Raw genomic sequence first — 16,735 nt, forward strand, 5'->3', positions numbered from 1 at the left:
TCCAACATCCTTAAGTGTCTGCCGGTTTTCCCTTGTTTCTCATGGTGCACATTCACGTTCACAGACTTTTTTGTTTTGTGAGCTCTAGCCCCGTCATTTTACAGAGAAGGAAACTGAGCCGGTGCTTTAGGGTTTTAGAATCATAGATTTAAAACTTGAAAGGTCATGTGATCCAATACCCTAATTTTACAAAGGAGGAAACAGGCCCAGAGATAAGTGATTTAGGATTATAGATTAAGAGTAGGAAGGAGCCTTAGAGATCAACTAGGCAAGTGCCCTTTTGTTCAACCAATAAGGAACCTGAGGCCCGGTGACTTGTCCAAGGTCACAAAGGTAGTAAGCATTTGAATCCAGGTCCTTGGACTCTGAATCAGGCTCCCTTTGCTGTGTGTCCCACTGCTTCAAGGTCATCCAAGTTAGTGGCAGGGTTGGGTCCCAGAACTAGGGCTCCCGATTTCCGATCCACTATTCTTGCCTTCTGAGCCCGAGTTATTCTTGTTCCACTTTGCATTATTCACTGCCTGGCAATGGAGCTTCCGGGGTTGGTTTCCAGGGCCAGATCCTCTTCCTGCCATTTTGGGATTCTGACCCCAAAGTCCAGGGCCAGGCGTGGTGGAGGTAATGATAAGAACCCAAGTTTGAAAGAGGAATTGAATTTAATCAGTCTTTCCCCTCCAGACCCAAGTGACCTAACTCCGACACTAATGTGTGTGTGTGTGTGTGTGTGTGTGTGTGTGTGAGAGAGAGAGAGAGAGAGAGAGAGAAGAGAAGAGAAGAGGCGGGGGAGAGAAAAGGAAAGAGAGAGGGAGAGAGGGGCTGATGGCTTTTTGGGCAAACCCAGACTGCTAGGCAGCTTGTGGCCTTCTCATAGCTTGCTACTGTTTGGTGACAGCTGCTCTTTTTGACGTGGGGATTTTGTTTTGGCTTATGCTTGATTTCAGGGGGAAAAGATGTGCTATTGCTTTTAAACGTGTGACTGTGGACTCGGAGGGAGGCGGGGTGCAAAGCTGTCATTTCAGGGGGAAGTGTATTCCTGTCCCCCCATTCTAGTAGCCAGCAGAAGGAATTGGAAGGGGCAAAGACCACTCCTCTGTATCTCCAAGCTTTGTGTGTGAGCTCTGCGTGTATGTCCCACATCCTCCTGTCTGCATGTCTGTCAGAGGGCCCCAGGAAACACGGAGTGACTTTTCTCTGTGGGTTCTGGGCTCTGGCTCCAGCCTGGCCTGGCTGTTTCCCCCTGGGGAAGGCAGCCTCAGAGAGCTCTTCTGTGGGCAGGGGGCCTCAGAGAGAGGGTAGGTCAGAGAGTCTTCTGCCACGGTGGCCTTCCTTCACCTCACGCTGTTTGCTAACGTCCACCCGCTTTGGAGCGAGCTCTTACTGCTTGGCCTGGCCATGGCTGGCCTCACCTGCTTTCCATCCATTGCCCCTTAGGGGGAGCAGCCCCCCTCTCCCATCTTTCCTGGTCCTCCTCAGCCCTTCTCTCAACTCAGGCAGAACCTCCCAGTTACACCTTTCCTCTCACTTCCTCCCCTGGTTCAGGTAGCATCCAAGAAGAAGGACCGTAAGGTAACCTCAGACGAAGACATTTCGGAGCAGGATGGGGAGGTCACCAGGCTGTCAGATGATGAAGTCAGCTCCATGAACATCACAGATGAAATGAAGCGGATGTTCAATCAGCTGTGAGTACTTTGGGAAGTAGTTGGGGTTCACTGCAAAGAATCCTGGCCCTGGTGTCAGGACCTGGTTCAAATTCTACCTTGATGGGGGCAGCTAGGTGGCACAGTGGATAGAGCACCGGTCCTGGAGTCAGGAGTACCTGAGTTCAAATCTGGCCTCAGACACTTAACACTTACTAGCTGTGTGACCCTGGGCAAGTCACTTAACCCCAATTGCCTCACTAAAAAAAACAAAAAAACAAAATTCTACCTTGATGGGGGCAGCTAGGTGGTGCAGTGGATAAAGCACCAGCCCTGGAGTCAGGAGGACCTGAGTTCAAATCCGGCCTCAAACACTTAACACTTACTAGCTGTGTGACCCTGGGCAAGTCACTTAACCCCAATTGCCTCACTAAAAAAAACAAAAAAACAAAATTCTACCTTGATGCTTACTCCTAGTGTGACCTTGATGGAGTTCTGTAATTTCCTGGGGCCTCAGTTTCTTTATTTGTAAAATAAAAGGGATGGACTTGGTGACCAGCTCTAGAGCTAGGGTCCTATCCTCATGTTCCCTCCAGAATATTGGGCTCAGGGTCACGAGTCCTGGCTCCCAACCCTGGCCTGCCACGAGTCAGGCACATTTAACATGCCGGGACTCAGTTTCCCAGCTTGAAAACCCGTGATCCACTGAAATCCCCTCCCGGTGGCTTCCTAACTGCCCGACCACGAACAGATCCCTGAGTCTTGGTTTTCTCATGTGTAAAATGGGGAAGATGATGCTGCAGTTGTCTTCTCCCTCCGCTGTGGTTTGTTTTTTTTTTAAGTGAGGCAGTTGGGGTGAAGTGACTTGCCCAAGGTCACACAGCTAGTAAGTGTTAAGTATCTGAGGCCGGATTTGAACTCAGGTCCTCCTGACTCCAGGGCCGGCGCTCTATCCCCTGTGCCCCCTAGCGGCCCCTACCCTCCGCTGTTGGACCCTAAAGAGCTACAGCAGCGAGAACTCCAGCATCGCTGTTTGCTTTCAGAGAGGGAGGCGGGGCTTGTCGGTTTTCAGTTAGGAGGAGCTACCACTTACTAACTCCCCAGGCCTCAGAGAGGGAGACAGAAACAGACAGATACAGGAGAGGGAGAGAGACACAGAGAGACAGAGAGACGGAAACAGAAAGACAGAGAAACAGAGGCAGAGACAGAGAGACAAACAGACAAACAGACAGAGAAACAGGCAGAGACAGAAACAAAAACAGAGACAAACAGACAGAGAGACAGAGAAACAGAGGCAGAGACAGAAAGACAAACAGACAGACAGAGAAACAGGCAGAGACAGAAACAAAAACAGAGACAGAGAGACAGAGAAACAGAGGCAGAGACAGAGAGACAAACAGACAGAGAGACAGAGACAGAGACAGACAGAGAGTCAGAGAGGGACACAGAGAGAGACACAGAGAGGCAGAGACAGAGAGACAGAAACAGAAACAGAGAGACAGAGACAGAGAAACAGAGGCAGAGACAGACAGAGAGACAGGGACACAGAGAAAGAGAAACGGAGACAGAGAGAGTTGGTCCTTTAGAAGGTGCTTTGCCTCGACCATCCATCTCTTGTCCGCGTCACCCCCTTAGTTGACTCTAGGGTGCCTGGCTCATTCATTCTCCGCATGGCACGGATGCCATTGGCAGTCTTCTGTCTATACCTTGCTCTCATCTTTCCTTGCACTGGGACATATGTGATTATTCATAATGTTCATAATAATCATTGCTCTCTAGGTCTCCTTCCCTTCCCTGGAATCTTGGGGAAAGGAAGTATACCGTCTGAAAGGGGAGGGGGGAGAGGAAGTGCTCATGCCTCAGGGGAGAGGAGTGTTTTCCGGCTCCAGGATTGTCCTGAGAAAACTGATGACTTAATGAATCCCCCAAAAAGGGCTGGATTGTTCAGAAGCAGACAAGGGCTTCTAAGGCTGGAGCTGGTGACAACAAGGGGTATTTATGGGCCATTCTGGGCCTAGCAAGAAGACTGCCCCTTGCCAAGTGGGCAGTGGGGAGGGGGAGGGGGACGGGGAGGGAGTTGCCTGAAGTCATCCATAGCTCTCTCACTCAGTCCCTTCCCACTGTGACTGATCTGGGTTAGGGGCAAAGTGGCACGTTCAGAGATTGAACCCATGACAACAATCTCCTACCCACCACATCTGGCTGGCCCCATCAGCACCACACTCTGAATCTTCATCCAATCCTTTATCCATCCCAGTTTCCTTTGGCGCTGGGGTCTGACCTGCTCACTGCCTCCATCCCTCTTGGGGGAGATGAATCTGGCTTTATGTGGCATTTCCTGTCTGCATCCCATTCCTAGACTGAAGGCCTGGTCCTCCCCCTCATACTGAGTGGGCTGCAGAAAGCTCCATTCACCAGCAAGTCCCCCTCCTCCCTTGACCCCCACAGTTGGATTAATGCCCCCAAGAGCCCAGGTCTGGAGACCGTGGTCCCTAAAGGCTGCAAGACACTGTGACTTCTACCACTTTATCTGAGCCTCATGAAAATGTTGTTAGGGAGGTGCTACAGATTTGACTGAGGCCCTAGAACTGGCAGCCAAGTGGGTCATGAAGAGAGGGCTGGACCTGGAATCAGGAAGACCTGAGTTCAAATCCAGCCTCAGACATCTACTAGCTGTGTGACCCTGGGCAAGTCACTATGTCAGCTTTATTTTCCTCAACTGAAATTGGGGATGATAACAGCACCCACCTCTCAGGGCTGTTGGAGGATCAAATGAGATAATATTTGTAAAATTTATTAGCGGTGGTTAATAAATGCTTGCTCCCTTCCTTTCCCTCAGAGGTCAGTAAGGGATACAGGAAGGATTTGAACCCAGGGATACTGACTCTAAGGCCAATCCTTTCCCATCCACTCTATCTTGCCTCTCCATTCAACTCTGTTCTCTGTTTCTAAGAGCTGAGTTTCAGCGATGCAGGTCCTTACCAGAACACTGAAGCTTCCCTTCTTGTTGATACCGTGTCTGACCTTCGAGGCTCTCCCCAAGGGCATTCCCGTGCCACCCCTTCCTTGCAAGTCTGGGGAAGGGACTTCTTAGAGGCTACCTTCTTTTACCCCTTCCTAGTAAAGGTGAAGATAGTGAGGTCCAGAAAAGGAAAGTGACTTCCCTAAGGTCACACAACAAGTTAGTAGCAAAGCCAAGACTAGAACCGGCTGTCTTGCTCCCAGAGTTACCTCTTTTCAGAAGTGCTTGTTTGTTTTCAGCTCCAAAGAAGCCCCTTGCACACTTTTATTTTCATTTTTAAAAATGTATGAGGGCTGGGGGCAGCTAGGTGGCCCAGTGGATAGAGCACTGGCCCTGGATTCAGGAGGACCTGAGTTGAAATCTGGCTTCAGACACTTACACTTACTAGCTGTGTGACCCTGGGCAAGTCACTTAACCCTCATTGCCCCACCAAAAACAAACAAACAAACAAACAAACAAAAAATGTATGAGGGCAATGGATAAAGCACCTCCTGAATGGAGGACCTGAGTTCAAATCCAGCCTCAGACACTTGACACTTACTAGCTGTATGACCCTAGGCAAGTCACTTAACCCCCATTGCCCCACAAAAAACCAAAACCAAAAACAATTTCTAAAAATTTTTGAGGGCAGCTAGGTGGCACAGTGGATAAAGCACTGGTCCTGGATTCAGGAGGACCTGAGTTCAAATCTGGCTTCAGACACTTGACACTTACTAGCTGTGTGACCCTGGGCAAGTCAATTAACCCTGATTGCCTCACCAAAAAAAAAAAAAAAGTATGAGCACCTTTTATTTGTATATCGTTATTTTTTATTTATTTTTTTCAATAAATAAAAATTGCTAACTCTCTTACTCACCTTCCTCACCCCCTCCCAATAAAAGAAAAACAAAACCCTTGTTACAAATATCCATAGTCAAGCAAAACAAATTCCTAGACTGGTATCATATCCATTTCTGAATACCCCCTCCCCCCAAAGATTAAAAAAGGAAAAATAAAACTTCAGCAGACCCAACCTATACACAGGCTGCATCTGACACTACAGGGCAATACTCTACACCCATAGTCCACCACCCCTACAGTGAGAGGAGGAAATTCATCAGTGGGTGTTTAGTACGCACCTACTGTGTGCCAGGCCCAGACCCACAAAGATAAAGAATGAAATACACCCTCCCAGGTCACTAGGGCGCCTTGTGGCATGAGGTGCCACAGACACTGGCTGTCAGATGAGACTGGCTGCTTTTCTTCCATTTTTCTTTGTTCTAAGGGAGCCTCATTGGGTAGGGGGCAGGATGTGCATGAACAGGACATCAAAACATAACATAAGATGTGAATACAACTTACTTTAAAAAATGCAAGGGTCCCTTGGCCCCAGGCCGGACGGACCACACCCTCTGGGGACCCCTCCCCACCAATGTCTCCAGCTCCATCACTATTTATCCCCAGCATCCTCCGGCAATTTCCTCTGGGGCCCTGGGCTTTGAATACGGCCTGAGCTCTGGTTTTGTTCTGATTAAAATCAGTTGGTTTGGTTCCCAAGCCCACACACTGTCCATGTGGGATCCCCATATATGTAGGGAGGGAGGAGGCCCCTGGCTCTCCCTGGCTCTGGGAGAAGGCCACCCCATCCTGGCTGCCTGGGGCCTCCCCCTCCCCTTCCCAGCTCTGGTTTCACTGGGAGCAGAGCTGCTGCAAAGGAAGTGAAGGGGGGAGGGGGACAGGGGGGCAGGCTGGGGGCAGAGACCTCCTAGGCACCCTCTTGCCCACTTTTCTCCCACGGAGCCAGCCCAGCCACTCTCTCCAGGCCCCAGTCCCTGAATTTACAGAGACACCTGGAGGCACAATTGGGAATTGCCTCTTGCATCTTGACCGATTTTGAAGTCTGGTCTTGAACCCCCACCTTGGCCCCCTGGGAAAGTTGACCCTGATGGAAACACTTTCCCCCCAGAGTTACGGAGACCTGCTTCTTAATAAATTGGAAGAATCCTGTCTTGTTCTGTCCCTGAGTCCTAAGGCAGTGAAATAGTTAATGATACTCAAAGGAACTTTGAGAGGCAGTGGGGGTAGTGTGGAAAGGGCATCAGGGACCCCGAGATCCAACCCTGTTTCTGCCACTGATTTTCTGGGTCATCTTGGGTAAGTCACGGGCCTCAGTTTCCCTAGCTGTCAAAAGTGGGGGCTGGATTCAGTGGTCTCTAAGCTCCATCCCAGCTCTGATGATCTGTTCTAAAGTTCCTTTCTGTTCTCACATTCTGTATTCTAGAGCCCCTCCCAGCTCTGACATTCTGCATTTTGTTCTAGGTTCTAAGGTTCCGGCTCACAATAGAATAAAATTCTGTGCTTGTATGAAGGGAAGGGAATGAGCATTTAATAAGTACCAGGCACTGTGCTAAGTGCTTTACAAACATTATCTTTTTTTTTTCCTTTAGTATTTTCCTTTTTCTCCAATTCCATGTAAAAACATTTTTAACATTCATTAAAAAAATTTCTTGGGGCAGCTAGATGGGGCAGCTAGATGGTGCAGTGGATAGAGCACCGGCCCTGGAGTCAGGAGTACCTGAATTCAAATCCAGCCTCAGACACTTAACACTTACTAGGTGTGTGGCCCTGGGCAAATCACTTAAGCCCAATTGCCTCACTAAAAAAAAAAAAATTTCTTTACAAATATTATACTATCTGATCCTCCCAACAACTCTGTAAGGTAGGTGTCATTATTATCCCCATCTTACAGTTGAGGTAACTGAGGCAGCCAGAAGTTCAGTGACTTGCCTAGGATCACACAGCTCATAAGTGTCTGAGGCTGAATTTGAACTCAGATCTCCCTGATTCCAGGCCCTGTACTTTCTCCACTGCACTACCTTTGAAGGGTTAAGGCTGGGGAGAGTATCATTAGTGTCTGGTCTGTGAAGTCTTTTGTTCCCATCCCTTTCCCAAGGAGTTGATGTTTCTTCTTGCTCATCCCCTCTCCTTCTGGTGTTGTTCCCTCCCCACCAGGAGAGAGACTTTTGACTTTGATGACGATTGTGACAGCCTGACTTGGGAAGAGAACGAGGACACCCTGCTGCTCTGGGAGGACTTTACCAACTGTAACCCATCCATTGACCTGCAGGGAGAGGTGAGCAAGGCAGTGGCCAATGTCCTCCCCCAACCCAACCCCTGCCTGAGGAGGGCTGACCTGGAGGACTCCTTCAAGGGAGCCGAATCTCCTGATTTCAGAGGCTCCTCCCAGCTCTGTCCTTCTGTGACCTGAGGATCCCCACCTCATTTCTGACATCCTGTGTTCTAAGGGCCATCCCAGTTCTGATATTCTGTGTCCTGAGGGGCTTCCTAGCTCTAACATTGCATATTCTAAGGGCTCTCCCAGCTCTGATGTTCTGTGTTCTAAGGCCCCTCCCATCTCTGACATCCTGTGTTCTAAGAGCCCTCCCAGCTCTGACATCCTGTGTTTTAAGGCCCCTCCCATCTCTAATATTCTATGTTCTGAGTTCGTCTTAGTTCTCATGCTTCATCTCATCTCAGGAATCACTATTCTAGGACCCCATGGAACCCCCAAATCCTTCACTAACTAAGCCTGCCTCTTGGTTTTGTCTTCCTAGCAAGAGGAAAATTTGGGCAACTTGATTCATGAAACCGAGTCCTTCTTCAAGACGAGAGACAAGGAGTACCAGGAGACGATAGGCCAGATTGAGGTGAGGACTGGCCAAGAACCCCGGGAAGAATTGTTTTGTCCTAATGTCCCAAATGTGGGTGTTAGGGAGTGACCCCATCCACTTGGGGCCTATTGTCAGAGTTTTTGGAGGTGATGCTGAAGAAAGAAGAGGCTTGGGTTCTGCCTTTGGGGAACTGCTAATCCATCCAGGGGGTCGGATGGGAGAGACACATTAAAGACTCTGGGATACCCAGAGCAGCACATACACCAGGGTAAACTGAGTCTACAGATGCCGAGAGAATGTGGAGTCGTGTTGTGAGTGGAGCTGGGTCAGGTTAATCAGGGAAACCTTCCTTGAAGAGAAGTGATCCTAAATAAAAACTGTGATAGTAATTGATATGAGAGCCTGGCTCACAGCCAGTAAGGCCCACATTCACGGCCTGCCCATGCTGGCTGTGTTGTCCTAGACTCCTCAGGACCTCCAGACAACCCTCCAATTCAAGAAGTGACATATGGTTGCTTGTTTGTATCGGTGGAGGGGATTTTCATGCCACGGAACTCTCCACATGAGTGAAGACCCGTTACGAGTTTCATGACATTGTGGGAAAAGTACTAGTGTGGGACTCCCAACGCTTGGTTCCAAGGCTCGGCTTTGTCTTTGCTTCGCTGACGTTCCTCATTTGTCCCTTCAACTCTCTCATCTTACAAATTAGAATGACATACTGTCCATCTACTTTATCGTTTATTGCGAGAAAGCATTTCGTAAACTGTAAAGCACTTGAGACTGGAGGGTGAGTGTTGCAAAGGGCCTGTCACATACTATCTCATTTGAGCCTCATACAGTTCCCATGAGGTACAAATAAGGAAGTTAAGGCTCAGAGTATCAAAGGGGATTTGTCCAAGTCACCAGTGAGGGCGACTCCAGAGGTGGTCTTTCTGCTATGCTGGCAGCATATAGAATGATGGACTTGGAGTCAAGAGACCTGGGTTTGAATCTCAGCTCAGGCACCTTCTGGCTGTGTGATCATAGATGTACCTAAAGGTCATTGTAGTTGTTGCTGTTGTTCAGTCGTGTCTGACTCTTGTGGACGGCAGCAAAACGGGCTCTTCTCCCATTGAGATCACACCATCTGTACAAGATGGGAATAATAATGTTAATGCTAATGCAGAATATTGGTGCTGCCTGTGTCACAGGCTGTGAGACAGTACCGAGGGAACCTTGGGGTGCTGTGATACAATGCAGAGTGTTGAAAAGCTTCCCTCTTCTGTACAGCCTTATCTGGGCCTTGTGACAGTCCCAGCTTGAGGCTTGAGAAGGAAAGGCGGAGCCCGGATGGGCAGCAGTGACAGGGGGAGACTCCTAATTAGGGCAGTTGTCCTCACTAGTAGGTCTGGGCAGAATAAATGCGGTCCTGGGTGGCACCCCTAGAGTTGCTAAGCAACAGAGGCCTCCCCTTCTCTCTCTCTCTCTCTCTCTCACACACACACACACACACACACACACACACACACACACACACACACACACACACACACACACACACAGAGTCTCTGAAGAGCAGGATCATGAACCTTTGGCTATTTCTGAAGATGGGGAGAAGAGGGGACATTGCTTCCAAGTTCTCTAAGACCCCTTCTCTCCATCCCCCCCCCCAAAAAAAAAGAGAAAAGGAAAATAAAACACATCATTGTGTTTTTCTTCTAGTTGGAACTAGCCACGGCCAAGAGTGATATGAACCGGCACTTGCATGAATACATGGAAATGTGCAGCATGAAGAGAGGCCTGGACGTGCAGATGGAGACTTGCCGCCGACTCATCAAGGGCTCTGCAGACAGGTACTGAAGCGGTCCTGCCGCCCGCCCCTCCCGTGCCCTTCGTGCTGCTGTGCTTTCTCTGCCTCTGACTCCAGGATACCCTCTCCTCACGAGGCTGGGGGGAGGCTCCTGGGAACTAGGGATTTCCCAACAACTAGAGCTAGCCAGAAGTGGAGCAGGGGGCGAGAAGGAGTGAGCTCCCCATCCATTGGAGGGAGTGGATGGCCACTTGTCAGAGGTTCCCCCGCTTGTCAGTGGACATTTTCAGCTGTGACGCCTGGAGCTGCCTAATGTGTCCCAGAGGTGGGGTGTCCAGGGCAGAAGACAGTGAGATCATTCCCTCCCTCATTTTGTTTAGCCCCAGGGGCTTGAACCAGAGGCAGTGGGGGAGAGGGGAAAAGAAGGACATAGAGGCAACTTCCAGCCACCAAGCTTTGTCCCAAAGTGGAATGGCCTGTTTTTGGGGGTGGGAAAGTCCCCCTGTCATTGGGGGCCTTCAGACCCATGCTGGGGGGGGGGCGTTAGCTTTCAGGTATAGGTGGGGCCACTTGGATGCCGAGGTCCTTCCACCTCTCAAATTCTGTGGGATTCTTTGTTAAGCTGTTTTGTTCTCATCACCCCATTTGGGGTTTTCTTGGCAGAGATCCTAGAGTGGTTTGCCATTTCCTTTTCCAGCTCATTTTACAGATGAGGAAACTGAGGCAAACAGGGTGAAGTGACTTGCCCAGGGTCACACAGCCAGGAAGTGTCTGAGGCTGGATTTAAACTCAGGACCTCCTGATTCCATTCTAAAATGTGTGTATATTAAGAGGTCATAATCTTGTAAAAACAAAGAAAGAGATCTGCCTTTGGAGTCAGAAGTCTGACAGCTAACTCCTCTACCTGTGTGACCTTAGTCAAGGTCCCTTCCCTCCCTGGGCATCAGGCATTACCTTTCTGAAGTCTCTTCCGGCTTTAACTGTTGTGAATTGAGGTCTTTTCTCTGTGCCCAAGTCTCAGACTGCAGCCTGCCTGACTCTTGTCCCCTCCATTCTGTCCCAGGAACTCTCCCTCACCCAGCTCAATGGCCAGCAGTGACTCAGGAAGCACAGATGAAATCCAGGATGAGTTTGAGAGAGATGCCGATGTGGAGCCAATGGTCAGCTGATGAACCTCGGGGAGGGTGCCTGGAGAGCTGGGGGGAGAGCGGGACCTCCCCCCCACCCCAGGAGAGCTGGGGGGCCTGGGAGCCAGCACTGACCACACCCTGGAGGACTTCTGCCACTCTCCTGCCCCCCACCCCCCATCCTGGGGCTTCTGCGGACTGCTGCTTCCCACCCCCACCCCTCCACCGCCCACTGTCCACTGCCCGCCACCCTCCTCCTCCTCCTCCTCCATCCACTTGCCCACCGCCCTTCCCACCCAAGGATTGGTGCTGTCAATTTCTATTCTACACTACAAATGCGAACTCTGTCCGGAGATACGGTGTTAATTGTGCCTTTCCCCTTAAGCTGAGCCGCTTAAAGAACTCTTCCGAGCTGGTTTTTTTATATACAATGACCAGATGGGCCAAGGCCCGGTGGTGGAGATGGCGTTTTGTACCCTCCCACCTGCTGCACTGATTGGCGGCACTCCTTGCCTGCTCTGTCCTGCCCTGCCCTGCCCCATTGGAACCCGGAGCGCTCCAGGGAAAGGGGAGGGGGGCATCTAGCTCCCAAATCCCTTGCAGAGGAAGGGGTGGAAGAAAGGATCCCTGCCGCCAGTGTTTGGGGGAAGGAGGAAGAGAGGGGGAGATGCCCACACCCCTTTATTTTTTTTTCTCAGCCCAAGTAACAAAATGATAAGGCATGGGGGGAGGAGGGAAGGGAAGGATTGACACTGTGTTCAAACTACTATGCAAAAAAAAAAAAAAGAGATCGCCTTATTTATATATGAAATCGATAAATATTTCCCTTCCCCTGCCCCTACCTTCGATATTTCTCTGAACTGGGGAGAGAGGCTGAGGGCAGTCTCTACAACTGCCCCAAAGGCTTAGCTGTGACTTTGCTCCCAGGGATACTGACTTAGTTGTGTGACTGTAGACAAGTCCCATCCCTTCTCTCCGCTTCAGTTTACTCCCCTGTAAAACAAGAGCAGGGAGGTGATGAACTAAGCTAATATTGAAAGTCCCTTCCAAGGGACTGTGGTTGACAATGGACTCTGAGTTCACTGAGGCTGAGCCTCCCCCAAATAGTATTGTGGGTAGGGATCAGTAGAATTGCTCTTACTCCTTCGGGGTCTAGGAGCAACACTTTCTCTGTGAGAAGGTAGGGGTCCATGGTATCAGGCGGGTACATTTCCCTGTTCTCCAGTGTCACCCTGGGAGTAGAATAGCATTGTCCAGTTCTTTGCTGTTGGGATCTCTTCACCTCACGCCCTGACAAAGGTCACGGCACCATTTTGCTTTCCCATACCTGGGCTGACTGTAGCCACTGATAGGAGATCATCCGAGTGGAGGCCAGGGAGGGAAGTTAGGGCTTTTGGGGGTGGTTCTAGGGAAGCTAGATGGGGAGCATCTCTTGCATGTCTTAGCCCACCACCATTTGCAAGATGTAGCCTCTGCACTATGATATTGACTGACTGACTGGGGAGTTGACGTGAACAAGTGAGACAGTATCTCTCTGATAACCGGGTCTGGGTTGGTGGGGGCTGTACATGGCTTCTTAGTCCCTTGCCAGCCCCCAAAGTAGACTTAAAAAAAAAAAAAAATGTGTCCACTATCATTTGGGAGTGGACTTTTATTGACTCATGAGCTCCCCCTGGAGTACCAAGGAGCAGTGGACACCCTGAGTTTAGCCTAGCTTTCTTCAAGGTGGTGAGGGATGGTGAAGGGCGAGCCAGTTGCTCCTGCTCCTTGTCCCAAGTTAGGAGGCCAGATATGGCTCTTACTGAGCTATTCTCCCATGTCTCCTAAGGAGCCCATCTTCTCCCCCCGCCCCCAAATTCCTACTCCAGGAGACCCTTTGGAAACCACCTCATTCCCCAAAGGGGCCTCTTTTTTTTTCTTTCCAGTCATTTTTTGTTGTTGTTTATCTTAAAGCCATTCTGTATATAAGATATATATATATTATAGATCATATATATATATGGAAAGAGAAAGTGTATGTGTGACCATTTCTAATTTATCAGACCTCAGAGGCCTTTGTCATCTTTTTTGTTGTTGGGGTGACATCAGGTAGATGGACTCCCCGTGTTTCATTTGGCCAAGAGGTGCCACAGCTCATACCCCCCGGCAGCTCTGACTAGCCAAAGCAGTCCCTGGTCACGACCCTTTAGAGAACAGTGAGTTGGGGCAGGGTAGGGGGCAACCAGCGCCTCCTGCTTGTCCCCACTCATTCTCTCTCTCATCCTAGATGGAAGCATCGGTTATATTTTAATTTTAACCAAACAGTAGCCAAGCCCTATGGGCTTCAACCCCAGCTGCTATGAAGAGCTTTCCAGCCCTTCCCTGTTCATTCCCTCCCTCCCCTCCAAGGTTTATATCTCGGTGGGTCCCCAAGACCAGCGGGATCTGCCTGGGCTCTGATGCTCCTTCAAAGCGGATTTCCCTGAGCTTCCTCTTCTCTTTTTCCCAGAACCATAGGTCAAGAAGAGTAGGCAGAGTGTTGGTGGCCGATGCCCTTCGGGGAGGCCACCATCCTTTTGTGTGGCATGCTGTGTGTGTGTGTGTGTGTGTGTGTCCCAGAGGCACCTGTGGCCTCCATTCTGGGCATTATATTCCAGGTGATGGGAAGGTGACATATCTTTAGAGTTAAGACTGATAGTATAAGTATTTGAGAGCACCTATTATGCTTGCCATGGTGTCTGGTGTCTGGGTGTATGATTTCAGCTTTTCTGGCCCCGAGTGGTTTCTTTCTGTGGGTCCTGTGGGGTGATGAATAATCGGGTAAAGAGGAGCCAATGAGGCTGCCTTCTTGCCAGGCCATCTTTGCCCATAGCTAATCCCCCAGGCTGGCTTCTGGTTGGAGGGCAGGCCGGAGGACCACAGAGGCCCCTCACTTGACAGGCAGGAGACCTTCTGGGTGAAATGTGTGGAGTGGGCTGGCCTCCTTCTGAGCCCTCCAAGCAGAGCTGATTTCTGGGTCTTCACCTGGTTGAAGTTCAGCTCTGAATTGTTGCAGGCCCCCCTTCCCTGAGCCCGTAGCTTTCCAGGACTGTCCCAGCTCTCCTCCTCCTCCCACCAACCCACCACTGTTAGGGCCAGCACTGGGCCAACATTAGGACTGCCCAGTTCTTCCTTTGTAAAGTTGTAAATACTTTCTTGTTTTTCTATTTCTAAGGCACGGTGTCATATTGATGCCGGTATTTTGGAAGGGTTCCTGTACACACCTCTTTCCCTCCATCACTTTTTTAGGGTTTTGGTGGCAGGGGTGATGGGAAGAGAGAAAACAGGGTGGTTTTTTTTTTGGGGGGGGGGGGGAGGTGCTAATGGCCACGAGGCCAGACACATTCATATATAAATGCTGAGGGAGTTGTTGTGAGGGTGGTGGGGCTGGTGTAGGGAAAGGAAGGCCAGGCAGAATTCTCATGGGGAAAATCCTTTACCATTGGCATGTTTACCATTGGCAGATTTTTCACCCAGTGTATTCAGAGATACTGGCAGGGGGAAGAGAGAGAGAGGGAGGGAGTGTGTGTGTGTGTGTGTGTGTGTTTTCTCCCATAGTGAGCTCACAAATACAGTGATATCCCAGTGAATGGAAAGTAGTGAACCAAGGTGGTTGGAGGTGGGCAGGGGTGGGGGAAGGCAAAGCAAAAAGAACGTGTGTAACTTCGGCTAAATGTAATCTATTTACGAACCAGGAGACCCACTCATCTATTTTTACAAAGGGAAGGGTTTTGAGTGTGTGGGTTGACATCCAGCTCTGAGTTGAACAGAGCTTTCTGCAGGGAGAAAGGTGTGTGCCTGTTTGCATTTCATCTTACCTGTCATGTCTCTTTCATGTCCCCCTGTCCTTCTCTCCTGCCCATGGGCCAGTGAGAGGAAGACAGTGTGGTTCAGAGCAAGGAAACTAGACTGGGAGCCAGGAACCCCACCCCCCTGTCACGAACTAGCTGGCTCACCTTGTTCAAGACAGTCCAGGCTTCGAGTTTTTTTCTCTGTATAAAGAACAGGGCCAGATGAGGCCAGATATGTCCCCCTGCCCCTTCCTAGGCCCAGGACTCCATGATCCCCATCTAATCTCATAGGGATAAGGATTTCAAAGACAAGCGTCCCATCTGGGGGCTACCCAGATCTGTTTCTAAGTTGGCTTTTTTTTTTTTTAAGAAAGATCAATTTTGTCTCCAGAGTCCCCACCGCTCCCTCCCCCCAGGTCCTGACCTGAGGGTCATTGGGTCCCCAACCCAAGAAAGGCTTAGGGATCAGTCCTACCCTAAACATTTTACCTCTTCAGAATTCCTGGCTAGGGAGAACAGAAGTCAGAGGCACTGTCCTATTGCCTAGTGTCCCCTTAGAAGTTACTCTCCTTCCCAAACTGCTTCTGGGTTGGTCCTGAAAGTTGGCTTGTCTCCATTTTAAGGAGAAGTCTAACTCTGGAGGTAGGGGGGAGGTTTTCTACTAACTCTAGATTTGGGTGAAGCAGAGGGGCAATGGGAAGGCAGGCTTTGGAGCAGCCCCCCACCTTCCTCTACCCTGAGGAAGAAGGGCTCTCATCTGGGCAGGGAAACAGGAGATTCCGTGGGGTGGGAGAGAGGGGTAATACCGTGGGGGCTGGAAGGCAGAGCGTGGGAGGGACCTGGGTTATTAAAGTCACATCTAAGTTTGAACAGGAGGAAATCCGAACAAGGAGTCTTCCATACTGGGGCAGCCTAGGCTAGAGGGGCCAGGGTCTGGGTGGGGGTGCTCTCTCATTGGAGGAGAGCAGAGCCTGGGCAGGTCAACAGATTCTTGCACCTCCTGGACTCTGAAAAAAGAGAAAAATAGCATCAAAACCCCCTGCCCCTATCCCTATGGGGTCCCTAGTGTTGGAACAAAATGGTGTTTAAATATAGCTCCAAACTGTAGCCCCAAAGGACTATTTATTTACAGACACATTGTTGGGAGGGATGTGGGGTTTCCCTCCAAGTCCCCCTGCCCCCACTGTCCCCTCACCATAGGGGCCTAGAGTGTCCTGGTTTGTTTTTGTTTTCTTTTCTATTCATCCAAACAGACTACTGACCCCACTGAAAACCAGCCTGTTTACTGTATTGTTGTAAATAATTGTGCCCTTTATATTCTGTATATTAGCTTCTTTTAAATAAAGTGACATGTCTTAGACCTGCTGCTGCTGTTTGATTGTTCAAGGGAAGCCTGCTGGGAAGGGCTGGTCTCAGCCAACACACCAGAACAGTCTGATTCGGTCCAATCTACTACATCCAACAGTCAGTCAACAAACATTTATTAAGCACCTACTATGTGCAGGTACTGGGTAAAACATAGGGGACATAAAGAAAAGCCAAAGATAGTGTCTGCTCTCAAGGATCTCATGGCTGATGGGTCAGGCAGCACATAACAAGCCACAGAAGGGGAAGAAGGGGGTGAGGGGGAACAAGCATTATCGAGCACCTCTTATGTGCCAGGCACTGTGCTATCAAGAGAGGACAAAGACAGCCCCAGCT

At 50.0% G+C, this 16,735-nt stretch overlaps 1 protein-coding gene across 2 annotated transcripts in view; it reads left to right on the forward strand.

Annotated features, from left to right (window-relative positions):
- Positions 1-16,394, forward strand: part of IFFO2 (intermediate filament family orphan 2) — a 67,091-nt gene extending 50,697 nt beyond the window's left edge. For both annotated transcript variants that reach the window (XM_043996432.1, XM_043996433.1), the window contains 5 exons: positions 1,540-1,679; positions 7,651-7,771; positions 8,253-8,345; positions 10,011-10,141; positions 11,162-16,394. In XM_043996432.1, the coding sequence (XP_043852367.1) occupies positions 1,540-1,679; positions 7,651-7,771; positions 8,253-8,345; positions 10,011-10,141; positions 11,162-11,267 (591 nt within the window). In that variant the 3' untranslated portion in view covers positions 11,268-16,394. The remainder of the gene's footprint in view (positions 1-1,539; positions 1,680-7,650; positions 7,772-8,252; positions 8,346-10,010; positions 10,142-11,161) is intronic.
- The last annotated feature ends 341 nt before the right edge of the window (positions 16,395-16,735 follow it).

The sequence above is a fragment of the Dromiciops gliroides genome, chromosome 3, assembly GCF_019393635.1.
Source record: "Dromiciops gliroides isolate mDroGli1 chromosome 3, mDroGli1.pri, whole genome shotgun sequence".
NCBI classification, from domain to species: domain Eukaryota; kingdom Metazoa; phylum Chordata; class Mammalia; order Microbiotheria; family Microbiotheriidae; genus Dromiciops; species Dromiciops gliroides.